The 17,408-nt window shown below is 43.7% G+C and overlaps 1 protein-coding gene across 1 annotated transcript in view; it reads right to left on the bottom strand.

Annotated features, from left to right (window-relative positions):
* Positions 1-17,408, bottom strand: part of LOC106593499 (phospholipid-transporting ATPase ABCA3) — a 109,620-nt gene that overhangs the window by 77,446 nt on the left and 14,766 nt on the right. The window contains exons 3-4 of the mRNA XM_045715660.2: positions 11,610-11,868; positions 4,149-4,276 (exon numbers count right to left, since the gene is read on the bottom strand). Of these exons, the coding sequence (XP_045571616.1) occupies positions 4,149-4,276; positions 11,610-11,868 (387 nt within the window). The remainder of the gene's footprint in view (positions 1-4,148; positions 4,277-11,609; positions 11,869-17,408) is intronic.

Below are 17,408 nucleotides of genomic sequence, written 5' to 3'. Positions count from 1 at the left end.
TCTGAGAATAATTTTAGAAAGAGAGGGTGTAGATTGTCTAGCCCGGCTGATTTGCATGGGTCCAGATTTTGCAGCTCTTTCAGAACATCGGCTATCTGGATTTGGGTGAAGGAGAAATGGGGGAGGCTTGGGCAAGTTGCTGTGGGGGGTGCACGGCTGTTGACCAGAGTAGGGGTAGCCAGGTGGAAAGCATGGCCAGCCGTAGAAAAATGCTTATTGAAATTCTCAATTATCGCGGATTTATCGGTGGTGACAGTGTTTCCTAGCCTCAGTGCAGTGGGCAGCTGGGAGGAGGTGCTCTTATTCTCCATGGACTTTACAGTGTCCCAGGACATTTTGGAGTTTGTGCTACAGGATGCAAATTTCTGTTTGAAAAAGCTAGCCTTAGCTTTCCTAACTGCCCGTGTATATTGGTTCCTGACTTACCTGAAAAGTTGCATATCGCGGGGGCTATTAGATGCTAATGCAGTACACCACAGGATGCTTTTGTGCTGGTCAAGGGCAGTCAGGTCTGGAGTGAACCAAGGGCTATATCTGTTCCTGGTTCTACATTTTTTGAATGGGGCATGCTTATTTAAGATGGTGAGGAAAGCACTTTTAAAGAGCAACCAGGCATCCTCTACTGACGAAATGAGGTCAATATCCTTTCAGGATACCCGGGCCAGGTCGATTAGAAAGGCCTGCTCGCTGAAGTGTTTTAAGGAGCGTTTGACAGTGATGAGGGGTGGTCGTTTGACCGCAGACCCATTACGGACGCAGGCAATGAGGCAGTGATCGCTGAGATCCTGGTTGAAGAGAGCAATAAATGCATGTGTTAATAAATAATAAATGCATGTGTTACCTATCTTTCAACACCACATCCACGTGGTTCAGCAGGTTGGTTGAGGTTTTCCCCCTCTATCCAGCAAGGAGAGGATTCAGATAGTCTTTCCCAGTTCGTCCAAATACGCTCACTGTCATGCATCTCATCTACCTTCTACCCGTTCCCTCACCCCGTCCCTTCCCAGTCTCGAAGCCTGCATCTCTCCTTCACCAATAATGAATGAATAAACTAAGAAACAATTTATTGGTTTGTTAGAAAACGGGCAGGCGTACAGCGCAACAATCGATTGGTCAACATTTTTAAACGCGTATTTTTCCATATATAGACACACCCTATGTGTTTTACTAAAATCATTGAGTTTGTCTGATGCTTTAAGCACACTGATGAAATAAGACAAATTACTGAAGAGGGAGCCAGAGATCAAGATAACCAGGAAAAAAAGATAAAAAACCTGACCCGACCATTCTCCTCCCGCTCCTGCTGGCTTTCGCAGATTCCGCCCTTACTCTCTTCAAGTTTCCGGTAATAGGCCAATTTATCTTAATATTTCTACCGATCTGCATGCCAGTTATGGTTATGTGGAACTGTTTCATTTAATTTATAAATACGCCTTTGTATCTCTAAATCATTGTCATGTGTTTAATCATAATTCTATTAAAATCTAAGTGAAAATGATACAAACCTAAAAAGTAACTTATTTTGCCATTGCCAACTATGTAAAAATAACTTATATAAAGCCAACAAATAAAAACATTGCAGCCTGAAGGTAGAAAATATCCTGATAAAAAATAAATATAGAAAATCACATTGGCTACATGGCCTGTCTGCAACTAACTTGAAACATTGTATCAACTATTAACTTGGGTCTGGCACAAGCTTAACAAACTTGCAACATTGTATAAAATATTCTGTGCCTTCTGTGCCAGTGTGCTCGAGACAGACAGCTGCAGGCTATTTCCGCAAAGGATAATAAGTAATCAGGTAGGCCTATTTTATGACGTTTCGACTGGATCAGAGCATGATATTTTTCCCTTTCACACTGAGTGGTTATTGAAAGGGAGGGAACTGGAATGATTTTTCAAATACATTGAGGAACTATTGTAATTCTCAATGGACGTAAAAACAGAGTTCGTTTGCTTGCTATTTGAGGTGAAGAAAACATGACTTTGAGAAGCTCCACAGCTCATTAATGGTGGTGTGTTAAGGCAATCAGAAATAATATCAGATCCCCCAAATGGGCACATTTCTATGCCTACATTTGCGTACTTCGACTATGACTAAAGTCACAAAATTCGTAAATGGAATGAAATTTGTATTTTATTTTTTCTCACAAGTGTAGCATAGATTGTATGCTCCGCAAACAACGTGTCTTCTCTGACAATGACAAAGGTAAAAGACAGGAATAACAATAAATTGAATGCATTAACAGAAATTACCGTAATCAAACACACAATGTAGATCAGAAATAATAGGAATTAACGGTAAATATACTACTGGTGATATATGTATTGTATTGGAGGGAGAGAGCACAGTAAGATGTGCATTGTGCATCTTAGCCACACTCACCTTCTTGGACTGTGCCATCCCCCGCAGCCTACACAATGGATTAGTTCACTGAGATGGGTGCGAACAAGACAGGTGTCTCGTGTTCCATAAAATAAAATACAGTGCTTTCGGAAAGTATTCAGACCCCTTAACTTTTTCCACATTTTGTTACGGTACAATTTTATTATAAAATTGATTTGCTGTTTTTCCCCCTCATCAATCTACACCCTATACCCCATAATAACAAAGCAAAAACAGGTTTTTAGAAATGTTTGCTCATTTATTAAAAATAAAAAACTGAAATATGACATTTACAAAAGTATTCAGACCTTTTACTCAGTACTTTGTTGAAGCACCTTTGGCAGCGATTACAACCTCGAGTCTTCTTGGGTATGACGCTACAAGCTTGGCACACCTGTATTTGGGGAGTTTCTCCCATTCTTCTCTGCAGAACCTCTCAAGCTCTGTCAGGTTGGATGGGGAGCGTTGCTGCACAGCTATTTTCAGGTCTCTCCAGAGATGTTCAAATCGTGTTCAAGTCCAGGCTCTGGCAGGGCCACTCAAGGACATTCAGAGATTTGTCCCGAAACCACTCCTGCGTTGTCTTGGCTGTGCTTAGGTTTGTTGTCCTGTTGGAAGGTGAACCTTCGCCTCAGTCTGAGGTCCTGAGTGCTCTAGAGCAGGTTTTCATCAAGGATCTCTCTGTACTTTGCTCCGTTTATCTTTGCCTCGATCCTGACTAGTTTCCCAGTCCCTGATACTGAAAAACCCCCCCACAGCATGATGCTGCCACCACCATGCTTCACCGTAGGGATGGTGCCCGGTTTCCTCCAGACATGACGCTTGCCATTCAAGAGTTAGATCTTGGCTTCATCAGACCAGAGAATCTTGTTTCTCATGGTGTGAGTCTTTAGGTGCTGTCATGTGCCTTTTAATGAGGAGTGGCTCCATCTGGTCACTCTACCATAAAGGCCGGATTGGTGGAGTGCTGCAGAGATGGGAGAACCTTTCAGAAGGACAACTATCGCCACAGAGTGACCATCTGGTTCTTGGTCACCTCCCTGAACCAAGACCCGTCTCCCCCGATTGCTCAGTTTGGCCGGGCCGGCCAGCTCTAAGAGGAGTCTTGGTGGTTCCAAATTTCTTCCATTTAAGAATGATGGAGGCCACTGTGTTATTGGGGACCTTCAATGCTGCATACATTTTTAGGTACCCTTCCCCAGATTTGTGCCGCAACACAACCCTGTCTCTACAGACAATTCCTTCAACCTCATGGCTTGGTTTTTGCTCTGACATGCACTGTCAACTGTGGGACCTTATATAGACAGTTGTGTGCCTTTCCAAATTATGTCCAATGAATTGAATCTACCACAGGTGGACTCCAATCAAGTTGTAGAAACAGGATGTACCTGAGCTAAATTTTGAGTCTCATAGCAAAGAGTCTGAATACTTATGTAAATAAGGTATGTTTTTTTCTTTTTTTTAATACATTTGCACAAAAGTCTAAAAACCTATTTTCACTGTCATTATGGGGTATTGTCTGTTGATTGTGGAGGATATTTTTTTAATGCACTTTAGATTAAGGCTGTAACGTAACAAAAGGTGGAAAAAGTCAAGAGGTCTGAATACTTTCCAAAGGCATATATATTTGCTACTGCTCGACAAAAAATGAAAAAACCTCGGACGATCAACAGCCTATCGACCAAACAATCGACCAGGCGACTAATTGGGGTCAGCCCTAAGTGCAATACAAACTATATGAATACACTGTTAAACCAACCTGTTGGGGAAGTGGCTCGTCATCGTGAGTGAAGGAGTGCTCAAACACCACAGCAGCCAGAACCTTCCGAGACTGAGGGTCCTTCCTCACAAAGTCCTCAAACTGCTCCTCTGTCTCAAACCCATGCACTGTTGGGGCAAATAGAGAGAGAGAACGTTATTTGAAGTGACAAAATCCCATGTCATGTCTACCAATTTTTCACACTGACTCTACCTTGAACTTCTTTGGGATTGGTGTCCCTTCCACGGGATGGTTGAGCAAACATAGGCTAATGCGATTAGCATGAGGTTGTAAGTAACAAGAACATTTCCCAGGACATATGGGATATTGGCAGAAAGCTTAAATTCTTGTTAATCTAACTGCACTGTCCAATTTACAGTAGCAATTACAGTGAAAGAATACCATGCTATTGTTTGAGGAGAGTGCACAATTTTGAACATGAAAAGTTATTAACCTGTTGGGGGTAGGGGGCAGTATTGACACGGCCGGATAAAAAAACGTACCCGATTTAATCTGGTTACTACTCCTGCCCAGTAACTAGAATATGCATATAAGTATAAAACTGTTTGAATGGTGTCTGTGAGTATAACAGAACTCATATGGCAGGCAAAAACCTGAGAAGATTCCTTACAGGAAGTGCCCTCTCTGACAAGATCTTGTTCTTCTTGTCTCTGTTTATTGAAGACTGAGGATCTTTGCTGTAACGTGACACTTCCTACGGCTCCCATAGGCTCTCAGAGCCCGGGAAAAAGCTGAATGATATCGAGGCAGCCCCAGGCTGAAACACATTTGCGCTTTTGGCAAGTGGCCGATCAGAGGACAATGGGCTTAGGCGCGTGCACGAGTCGACCCCGTGCTTTATTTTCTTTCGTCTTTTTACCTAAACGCAGATTCCCGGTCGGAATATTATCGCTTTTTTACGAGAAAAATGGCATAAAAATTGATTTTAAACAGCGGTTGACATGCTTCGAAGTACGGTAATGGAATATTTAGAATTTTTTTGTCACAAAATGCGTCGTGCTCGTCACCCTTCTTTACCCTTTCGGATAGTGTCTTGAACGCACGAACAAAACGCCGCTGTTTGGATATAACTATGGATTATTTGGGACCAAACCAACATTTGTTATTGAAGTAGAAGTCCTGGGAGTGCATTCTGACGAAGAACACCAAAAGTAATCAAACTTTTCTAATAGTAAATCGGAGTTTGGTGAAGGCTAAACTTGCTGGGTGTCTAAATAGCTAGCCCTGTGATGCCGGGCTATCTACTTAGAATATTGCAAAATGTGCTTTCACCGAAAAGCTATTTTAAAGTCGGACATAGCGAGTGCATAGAGGAGTTCTGTATCTATAATTCTTAAAATAATTGTTATGCTTTTTGTGAACGTTTATCGTGAGTAATTTAGTAAATTTTTAGTAAATTCACCGGAAGTTTGTGGGGGGTATGCTAGTTCTGAACGTCACATGCTAATGTAAAAAGCTGGTTTTTGATATAAATATGAACTTGATTGAACAAAACATGCATGTATTGTATAACATAATGTCCTAGGGTTGTCATCTGATGAAGATCATCAAAGGTTAGTGCTGCATTTAGCTGTCTTCTGGGTTTTTGTGACATTATATGCTAGCTTGAAAAATGGGTGTCTGATTATTTCTGGCTGGGTACTCTGCTGACATAATCTAATGTTTTGCTTTCGTTGTAAAGCCTTTTTGAAATCGGACAGTGTGGTTAGATTAACGAGAGTCTTGTCTTTAAAATGGTGTAAAATAGTCATATGTTTGAGAAATTGAAGTAATAGCATTTCTAAGGTATTTGAATAACGCGCCACAGGATTTCACTGGCTGTTACGTAGGTGGGACGATTTCGTCCCGCCGACCCTAGAGAGGTTAATAAACAAATAAGGCACATTTTGGCAGTCTTGAAAAAAAAAATACATAAATGCAATGGTTCATTGGATCAGTCTAAAAAGTTGCAAATACACTGCTGCCATCTAGTGGCCAAAATCTAAATTGCACCTGGGCTGGAATAATACACTATGGCCTTTCTCTTGCATTTCAAATATGGTCAAAAAAAAATACAAAATAATGTTTTTTTTTCTTTGTATTATCTTTTACCAGATCTATTGTGTTATATTCTCTTACATTCCTTTCACATTTCCACAAACTTCAAAGTGATTCATTTCAAATGGTACCAAGAATATGCATATCCTTGCTTCTGGACCTGAACAACAAGCAATTAGATTTGGGAAAGTCATTTTAGGCGAAAATTGAAAAAAAGGGGCGGATCCTTAATTAACCTTGTGAACTCTACCAGTTGACATGGAGACATACAGTAAGAAGAGAAACAAGTGTCAGGAACAGAACAGTCACACACGCAAAGACAGACAGACAGATCCTCTCTCTGTACTACCCTGGTTTGAAAGCCAGCCAGCTGTGAAATAAGCCTCACTTTCACCCCGTGTTCCAGGTACGGAAAACAAACAATATCATATCTTGAGCTCAAAATATGTTTTCTATTCATTTATAGATTTGTCTACCGCTCCCATAGATTTCAACAAAATCTGTTAATCTTATCTTGAGCACTGGTATTCAGGCCCACACACACACAGGCCCTCTCACTCTAAAACAGTTAAAAATCAAAAGTAGCAGTCGGTATCTGCTGCCACCAGCTCCTCCTCATTGACTGCACCAGATTTTCCAGTTCTTACTGTGAGATGTTACCCCACTCTTCCACCAAGTCACCTGCAAGGACCAAGACATTTCTGGGGGGGGGGGGGGGGACGGCCCTAGCCCTCCGATCCAACAGGTCCCAGACGTGCTCAATGTGATTGAGATCGCTGGCCATGGCAAAACACTGACATTCCTGTCTTGCAGGAAATCACACACAGAATGAGCAGTATGGCTGGTGACATTGTCATGCTGGAGGGTCATGTCAGGATGAGCCTGCAGGAAGGCTACCACATGAGGGAGGAGGATGTCTTCCCTGTAACGCACAGCGTTGAGATTTCCTGCAATGACAACAAGCTCAGTCCGATGATGCTGTGACACACTGCCCCAGACCATGACGGACCCTCCACCTCCAAATCGATCCCGCTCCAGAATACAGGCCTCGGTGTAACGCTCATCCCTTCAACGATAAACGCGAATCCGACCATCACCCCTGGTGAGACAAAACCGCGACTCGTCAGTGAAGAGCACTTTTTGCCAGTCCTGTCTGGTCCAGCGACGGTGGGTTTGTGCCCATAGGTGACGTTGTTGCCGGTGATGTCTGGTGAGGACCTGCCTTACAGCAGGCCTACAAGCCCTCAGTTCAGCCTCTCTCAGCCTATTGTGGACAGTCTGAGCACTGATGGAGGGATTGTGCATTCCTGGTGTAACTCAGGCAGTTGTTGTTGCCATCCTGTATCTGTCCCGCAGGTGTGATGTTCGGATGTACCGATCCTGTGCAGGTGTTGTTACACGTGGTCTGCCACTGCGAGGACGATCAGCTGTCCGTCCTGTCTCCCTGTAGCGCTATCTTAGGCGTCGCACAGTAAGGACATTGCAATTTATTGCCCTGGGCACATCTGCAGTCCTCATGCCTCCATGCAGCATGCCTAAGACACGTTCACGCAGATGAGCAGGGACCCTGGGCATCTTTCTTTTGGTGTTTTTCAGAGTCAGTAGAAACGCCTCCTTAGTGTCCTAAGTTTTCATAACTGTGACCATAATTGCCTACCGTCTGTAAGCTGTTAGTGTCTTAAAGGTGCATGTTCATTAATTGTTAATGGTTCATTGAACAAGCATGGGAAACACTGTTTAAACCCTTTACAATGAAGATCTGTGAAATTATTTGGATTTCTAACTATTTATCTTTGAAAGACAAAATCCTGAAAACGGGATGTTTCTTTTTTTGCTGAGTTTATTTATTTTTTCCTGTCCCTTTTTCATATTGATTCTATACTGAACAAAAATATAAATACAACATGTAAAGTGTTGGTCCCATGTTTCATGAGCTGAAGTAAAATAAAAATCCCAGAAATGTTTCATACACACAAAAAGCTTATTTCTCTCCAATTGTGTGCCCAAATTTGTTTACATCCCTGTTAGTGAGCATTTCTCCTTTGCCAAGAAAATCCATCCACCTGACAGCAGCAGCTTATCAAGAAGCTGATTAAACAGCATGATCAATGCACAGGTGCACCTTGTGCTGGGGACAAAAAAAGGCCACTAAAGTGTACTCTAAAGTTTTGTCACACAACAATGCCACAGATGTCTCAAGTTGAGGGAGCATGAAATTGGCATGCTGACTTCAGGAATGTCCAGCAGAGCTGTTCCCAGATAATTTAATGTTAATTTCTCTACCATATGCCGCCTCCAATGTCATTTTAGAGAATTTGGCAACCGGCCTCACAAGCGCAGACCACGTGTAACCACACCAGCCCAGGACTTCCACATCCTCTTCTTCACCTGGCGGGATCATCTGAGTGGGGCCCTTTTGTGGGGAAAAACTCCCCAGTGCGTGGGCACACCCACGGCTGCGCCCCTGCCAAGTGATGTGAAATGCATAGATTAGGGCCTAATTTATTTATTTCAATTGATTGATATCCTACTATGAACTCAGTATAGTCGCTGAAATTGTTCCATGATGCATTTATATTTTTGTAAAGTGTATTTGTATAATCTATTACAAGATGTGCATACATTTTAACGTGTCATACCCTGTTAAGCGTTATTCTACATGCATGACATTCTAAACCTCCATAGTGACCGCTCCCTTCCCCCTCCTCTCACAATCTAAATTATTCAGAGCGTTGACCTCAGATGGGCTATTGTGTGTGTGTGTGTGTGTGTGTGTGTGTGTGTGTGTGTGTGTGTGTGTGTGGGGGCCATCCGTCCTGCGGCACCAGACTGACAGGCTACGGGGGTGAGCTCCTCTCCATCTCCCCCGCCTCCCCATCTGAATCAGATAGTGAAGAGACTGGCAGGGCCATACATGTTGCCTGAGGAGTCAGGCGCCATTTCTGGAGGAACCAGTATTCCCAGGACAGCTGAGGCTGGTATGCGAGCCTACAATCACACCAGGGCAGTGGTACGTGCTTTACTACCACAACAACATCCAGTCATACTGCATAGTGGTACATGCTATACTACCACAACAACATCCAGTTATATAGCATAGTGGTACATGCTATACTACCACAACAACATCCAGTTATATAGCATAGTGGTACATGCTATACTACCACAACAACATCCAGTCATACTGCATAGTGGTACATGCTATACTACCACAACAACATCCAGTCATACTGCATAGTGGTACATGCTTTACTACCACAACAACATCCAGTCATACTGCATAGTGGTACATGATATACTACCACAACAATATCCAGTTATATAGCATAGTGGTACATGCTATACTACCACAACAACATCCAGTCATACTGCATAGTGGTACATGCTTTACTACCACAACAACATCCAGTCATGCTGCATAGTGGTACATGATATACTACCACAACAATATCCAGTTATATAGCATAGTGGTGCATGCTATACTACCACAACAATATCCAGTTATATAGCAGAGTGGTACATGCTATACTACCACAACAACATCCAGTTGATAGATGAGCAGATGATGATGCGCAAGTAGAAATACTGGTGTGCAAAAGAGCAGAAAAGTAAATAAAAACAATATGGGGATGAGGTAAGTAGATTGGGTGGGCTATTTACAGGTGGGCCATGTACAGCTGCAGCGATCGGTTAGCTGCTCAGATAGCTGATGTTTAAAGTTAGTGAGGGAAATATAAGTCTCCAGCTTCAGCGATTTTTTGCAATTCGTTCCAGTCACTGGCATAAGAGAACTGGAATGAAAGGCGGCCAAAGGAGGTGTGGGCTTTGGGGATGACCAGTGAGATATACCTGCTGGAGCGCGTGCTACTGGTGAGTGTTGTTATCGTGACCAGTGAACTGAGATAAGGGGGAGCTTTACCTAGCATAGACTTATAGATGACCTGGAGCCAGTGGGTCTGGCGACGATTATGTAGCGAGGGCCAGCCGACTAGAGCATACAGGTTGCAGTGGTGGGTAGTATAAGGGGATTTGGTGACAAAACGGATGGCATAGCTATGGTAGCCAAAATAAATTCCCTGCCCAGCATTTTTATACATGCCCCTAAGCATGATGGGATGTTCATTGCTTAATTAACTCAGGAATCACACCTGTATGGAAGCACCTGCTTCCACATTTTTATATTTTGGCAGCTACCTGTATATCTGCAATAGCATCAAAGCAGTGGCACAGGCTACTGGGCCTACTTAGGGCCTACTATAACAGGCCCAGTAGGGCCTACTATAACAGGCCCAGTAGGGCCTACCATAACAGGCTACTGGGCCTACAATAACAACATTTTTTGATTTATATTGAATAGATCAGCCTACAACAGTACAACAACACATAAGGGAGTGAAACAGGTTTAACTATAACATAGTAGATTCCTATTGAATAGAGATTTGCCTTTACAGTATCAAAGCTGTGCCACTGGTTACAGAAACAGCAACATCCACCGCTAATGCCTAGCATAGAGTGTAATTGGCAAAATGCAAGCCACAGGAAGAGATAATTTACCTACAGTGGCACAAAAGTGTGATTCAATTCGATGAATGGCAATGTGGGCTTTGCTTTCCAGGGAAAGTGGGGTCATTACAGTAACAGTATTGTATGTGACTGGGTTTCAAATGCTCAGGGCTTTCTTTAACACTATAGCCAATGATCTTTACAGGTCCATGCTTATAGAATCTCACAAATCTGGACTTAAATGATACAATTGTCCTCTGAACAGATAAGGGCAGCGGAGGGGTCATCATTCACAGAGCAGGATGCAGTAACAAGCTGTCACACAAACACGCTGTAAGTAACCCCAAATGAACTTGAACTCATCAAAGCAAATAATGTTCTCTGTTCGAGACAATGACACACTGACTACACCTGGGCAACCCAAGCTAAACTGTACATTTGCATTAGGTTTTCCATCCATTTTTGTATGCATTATAAGCTACCACTCCATGCAGGACACAGTGACCAGCACAGAGATTAGGTCCCAGTCACCTCACAACAGAACACAGACACAGGCTGGACAGACAGACGGAGCCTCTTCTACAAAGACTTGGCAGACCAACTCCATCTTCTGTCTATGAGATGGCCTCTCACTGTAGGATGTACTTACACTGGCAGAACTGAGCTTGTTTTCATGCTAAAGACGGTATGTTTTCTCCAGCATGAGGAACATCTTGTGTTCAGAGGTTTTAGTCATACTCAACATCATCATCCGTTCCCATCTAAACCATCATCGTTATTATCATCACATCATCAGAACCATATGGCTACAACCATGGTTAAAAGTTCCACTCTGCCACGTCCTCGTCACCATTATGTTTCTATGCTCTCCACAGCCCTCACACTCTCTCCTTTACTCACCTGAACTGATGACGGGGTCCAGGCTGCGCTGCACGTCCTCCGCCACCCGCCGCACCACACTGGCATTGCCCGGCACGTAGGCCAACTGGTAGTGATGGTAGTTGTCCAGTGGGTACTGCAGGCCATCCACAGAGAAGCTCTGGTAGAGTGTGGCGTTGGGGTAGTCCTTGAAGGGCACGTTTTCGCGCAGCACGATGAGAATTCCCGAGAAGAGCAGGGGCAGGGTGATCTCCACGAGAGTCACCAGGATCTGACGCTTCTGTAGGGGGGGAGAGAAAGGATGTATTGGCAGAGGAAAGAAACAAAGTGGTAGAGGAACATCAGCCAAGATTTTAGAAAGAGGAGAGGAGAGAAGAGAGGGAGAGAGATCAGTGAGCTGTGCATGACAGAATATTCGTCAACTAAATCATCAAAAGCCTGGACTTAGTAAATCAAAGTGATTACTATGGAATATGAATTCTCTCTATGACCTTTGACACCGGACGTGGCTCAGACTGGAAAAACTATCCATTAGCAGTAGTGTAATGTACATTTCCATAGTTTCAGAAGAAAATTGGTGATTTAATGTTAGATGAAATGTCCAAGCTGCCATTTGACCAGATCAGTTGAGACATCAATTATTTGAACGCTCATAGGAGAGATACGGTGCATTTCACAAGTTCCTCTGCTCATAAGATATGTGAAGGCCACCCCTTGTACAGTGGCTGGAGAAAGCAGCAGCTTGGACAGTGTTCAATTATCACAGTGGAGATGAACTCATCTCATTCTCACAGGTCAGGGCTGAACCTAAACAGATATTTCTGGAGACATTGCCATACAGAGTGAGTGTGTACTATAGCGTACAACAGTATCCAAGAGACAGTTTCATGGGGCCACCGAGTCCCCTTGGCAATGGTACTGGGACAACAGGACTAAAATCAAATCCTACGATGCCGGCTCTAACGCTCCTCGGATGTGGCAGGGCTTGCAAACTATCATGGATTACAAAGATTAACGTGAGCCTACCAGACAAGCTAAATTCCTATTCTCGCTTCGAGGCCAGCAACACTGAACCATGCATGAGAGCACTAGCTGCTCTGGATCTGTATGATCACGCTCTCCGTAGCCGATGTGAGTAAAACATTCAGACGGATTACCAGGTTGCATGCTCAGAGCATGCGCTGACGAGCTGGCAAGTGTCTTCACTGACATTTTTAATCTTGACTATAGCTCAGCGTTTAACAACACAGTGCCCTCCAAGCTCATCACTAAGACCTTGGGACTGCACACCTCCCTCTGCAACTGGATCCTGGTCTTCCTGACGGGCTGTCCCAAGGTGGTGAGGGTAGGCAACAACACATCCGCCATACTAACCCTCAACACGGTTGCCCCTCAGTGGTACTTGCTTTGTTCCCTCCTGTACTCCCTGTTCACCCATGACTCCAACACCATCATTAAGTTTGCTGACGACACAACTGTGGTTGGCCTGATCACCGACGATGAAACAGCCTACAGGGAAATGGTAAGCCACCTGGCAGTGTGGTGCTAGGACAACAACCTCTCCCTCAATGTCAGCAAGAAAAAGGAGCTGATCGTGGACTAAATGGAAACAGAGGGCCGAGCTCGCCCCCATCCACATCAACATTGCTGTAGTGGAGCAGGTCGAGAATTCAAGTTCCTCGGTGTCCACATCACTAAAACATTATCAGGGTCCACACACATACCAACACAGTTGTGAAGAAGGCACGACAATGCCTCTTCCCCCTCATGAGGCTGAAAAGATTTGTCATGGGCCCTCAGATTCTCAAAAAGTTATACAGCTGCACCATAGAGAGCATCTTGACTGGCTGCATCACTGCTTGGTATGGCAACTGCTTGGCATCCGACCTCAAAGTGCAACAGAGGGCAGCGCGTCCTGTCCAGAACATCATTGGGGCCGAGCTCCCTGCCATCCAGGACCTCTATACCAAGCAGTGTCAAAGACTCCAGCCACCCAAGTGATAGACTGTTCGCTCTGCTACCACACGGCAAGCGGTACTGATGCACCAAGTCTGGAACCAACAGGATCCAGTTAACCAATTGCTACCCGGACTATCTGCATTCACCCTTTATGCACCGACTCGTCACATAGGTTGCTGCTACTATTTATTATATAGCCTGCTGCCTAGTCACTTTATCCCTACCTATATGTACATACAGCATCTACCTCAATTACAGTGCACACACCTGTCTAAATAAGGTCCCACAGTTGACAGTGCATGTCAGAGTAAAAATCAAAGGAATTGTCCTTAGAGCTCCGAGACAGGATTGTGTCGAGGCACATGTCTGAGGAAGGGTACCAAAACATTTCTGCAGCATTGAAGGTCCCGAAGAACACAGTGGCCTCCATCATTCTTAAAATGGAAGAAGTTTGGAACCCCCAAGACTCTTCCTAGAACGGGCCGGCCGGCCAAACTGAGCAATCGAGGGAGAAGGGTCTTAGTCAGGGAGGTGACCAAGAACCCAATGGTCACACTGACAGAGCTCCAGAGTTCCTCTGTGGAGATGGGAGAAACTTCCAGAAGGACAACCATCTCTGCAGCACTCCACCGATCAGGCCTTTATGGTTGAGTGGACAGACAGTAGCCACTCCTCAGTAAAAGGCACATAACAGCCTGCTTGGAGTTAATGGCACCTAAAGATTCTCAGACCATGAGAAACAAGATTCTCTGGTCTGATAAAACCAAGATTAAAATGTTTGGCCTGAATGCCAAGCGTCACGTCTGGAGGAAACCTGGCACCATCCCTAAGGTGAAGTATGGTGGTGGCAGCATCATGCTGTGGGGATGTTTTTCAACATCAGGGACTGGGAGACTAGTCAGGATCGAGGGAAAGATTAACAGAGCAAAGTACAGAGAGATCCTTGATGGAAACCTGTGCCAGAGAGCTCAGGACCTCAGACTGGGGCGAAGGTTCACCTTCCAACAGGACAACGACCTTAAGTACACAGCCAAGACAACGCAGGAGTGGCTTTCGGGACAAGTCTCTAAATGTCCTTGAGTGGCCCAGCCAGAGCCCGGACTTGAACCTGATCGAACATCTCTGGAGAGACCTGAAAATACCTGTGCAGCGACACACCCCAGCCAACCTGACAGAGCTTGAGAGGTTCTGCAGAGAAGAATGGGGGAAACTCCACAAATATAGGTGTGCCAAACTTGTAGCGTCATACCCAAGAAGACCCGAGGCTGTAATCACTGCCAAAGGTGCTTCAACAAAGTACTGAGTAAAGGGTCTGAATACTTCTGTAAATGTGATATTCCGTTTTTTCTAAAAAACTGTTTTTGCTTGGTCATAATGTGGTATTGTGTGTAGATTGATGAGGGGAAAAACAATTGAATCCATTTTAGAATAAGGCTGTAACGTAACAAAATGTGGAAAAAGTCAAGCGGTCTGAATACTTTACAAATTCATTGTACCTCGTAACCCTGCACATCGACTCGGCACTAGTACCCCGTGTAGATAGCCAAGTTATGGTTACTCATTATGTATTTACTCCTCGTGATATAATTTTTCTAGAAATGTTCTATTTATTCTCCTCTGCATTGTTGGGAAGGGCCCATAAGTAAGTATTTCACTGTTAGTCTACACCTGTTTTTTTTTGTTTTTTTACAAAGAATGTGACAAATGAAATTTGATATGAACTCTGTTCCACAGGGAATAATGCACAACCAGTTGAACAAGATACGAGTTACACAGCCTGCTACAGTCCAGCTAGCGTCGAATGTCGAGGTCTGGGTTGTGCTCATTCAGGAGTAAACAGAAAAACAGATTGAAACAGGGAAGGACTACCTGGATTGGTCCAGTAAGAATAGTTTTTGTTTTCCATTGCACAAAACGTTTTAATACAGTGTGCCCTAATGAACACAACCCTGGCAAAACATGAAGGGGAAACAAATCATCTACTGATACAAGGAAGACCATGTGTAATCTCAGAACACCTACAGTATGATACACACAGTATACTATCTAATAGAGGAATCCAAAATTATGGAAATCTAGGGTTAAAAGTTACTGAAAATAAATCACATCCAAAGCATCCCGATGCTCTTTATAGTGAGGGATCAATACGCAAAACAAACAAGATCAAACTGACATTGAATTCTAGACTATATAGAAATGATTCTTAAATGTCATCTATGATTGAATTCAAATGGCTTTACCCCTACCAATTTTTTGACATTTTGGATGCAAAAAGAATGCGAGCAAACTTTCAAGCAATGAATCTATTAATACTCTTAAATCATAGACTTAACATCTTTTCTACTGTATAAGTTCCATTTTCCCCTAGTTCCCTTACAATGAACTCCTCGCATCAGCTAACTATGTACTTTAGGGTCTGTATTAACAATAGTCAGCTAACTATGTACTTTAGGGTCTGTATTAACAATAGTCAGCTACAGTGGGGGGGGAAAGTATTTGATCCCCTGCTGATTTTGTATGTTTGCCCACTGACAAAGAAATGATCAGTCTATAATTTTAATGTTAGGTTTATTTGAACAGTGAGAGACAGAATAACAACAAAAAAATCCAGAAAAACGCATGATAAAGATGGTGACAACATTTGGTGCGTTTATTTGCAAATGGAAGAAACACAAAAGAACTGTCAATATCCCTCCGCCTGGGGCTCCATGCAAGATCTCACCTCGTGGAGTTGCAATGATCATGAGAACGGTGAGGAATCCGCCCAGAACTACACGGGAGGATCTTGTCAATGATCTCAAGGCAGCTGGGACCATTGTCACCAAAAAAACTATTGGTAACACACTACGCTGTGAAGGACTGAAATCCTGCAGCGCCCGCAAGGTCCCCCTGCTCAAGAATACATATACATGCCCGTCTGAAGTTTGAATCATTCAGATGTTCATTGGCAGAGGACAACTGGTGAAATTGTTGTGGTCAGATGAGACCAAAATGGAGCTCTTTGGCATCAACTCAACTTGCAGTGTTTGGAGGAGGAGGAATGCTGCCTATGACCCCAAGAACACCATCTCCACCGTCAAACATGGAGGTGGAAACATTATGCTTTGGGGGTGTTTTTCTGCTAAGGGGACAGGACAACTTCACCGCATCAAAGGGACGATGGACGGGGCCATGTACCGTCAAATCTTGGGTGAGAACCTCCTTCCCTCAGCCAGGGCATTGAAAATGGGTCGTGGATGGGTATTCCAGCATGACAATGACCCAAAACACACGGCCAAGGCAATAAAGGAGTGGCTCAAGAAGAAGCACATTAAGGTCCTGGAGTGGCCTAGCCTGTCTCCAGACCTTAATCCCATAGAAAATCTGTGGAGGGAGCTGAAGGTTCAAGTTGCCAAACGTCAGCCTTGAAACCTTAATGACTTGGAGAAGATCTGCAAAGAGGAGTGGGACAAAATCCCTCCTGAGATGTGTGCAAACCTGTTGGCCAACTACAAGAAACGTCTGACCTCTGTGATTGCCAACAAGGGTTTTGCCACCAAGTACTAAGTCATGTTTTGCAGAGGGGTCAAATACTTATTTCCCTCATTAAAATTCAAATCATTTTATACATTTTTGACATGCGTTTTTCTGGATTTTTTTGTTGTTATTCTGTCTCTCACTGTTCATATAAACCTACCATTCAAATTATAGACTGATCATTTCGTTGTAAGTGGGCAAATGTACAAAATCAGCAGGGGATCAAATACTTTTTTCCTCCATCATCACTTTGATGCGGTGAAGTTGTCCTGTCCCCTTAGCAGAAAAACACCCCTGAAGCATAATGTTTCCACCTCGATGTTTGATGGTGGGGATGGTGTTCTT

Source organism: Salmo salar, chromosome 03 (assembly GCF_965601325.2).
Source record: "Salmo salar chromosome 03, fSalSal1, whole genome shotgun sequence".
Taxonomy (NCBI): domain Eukaryota; kingdom Metazoa; phylum Chordata; class Actinopteri; order Salmoniformes; family Salmonidae; genus Salmo; species Salmo salar.
Note: the sequence above shows the minus strand (reverse complement) of the source record. Positions and strands in the feature narration are given on the sequence as shown.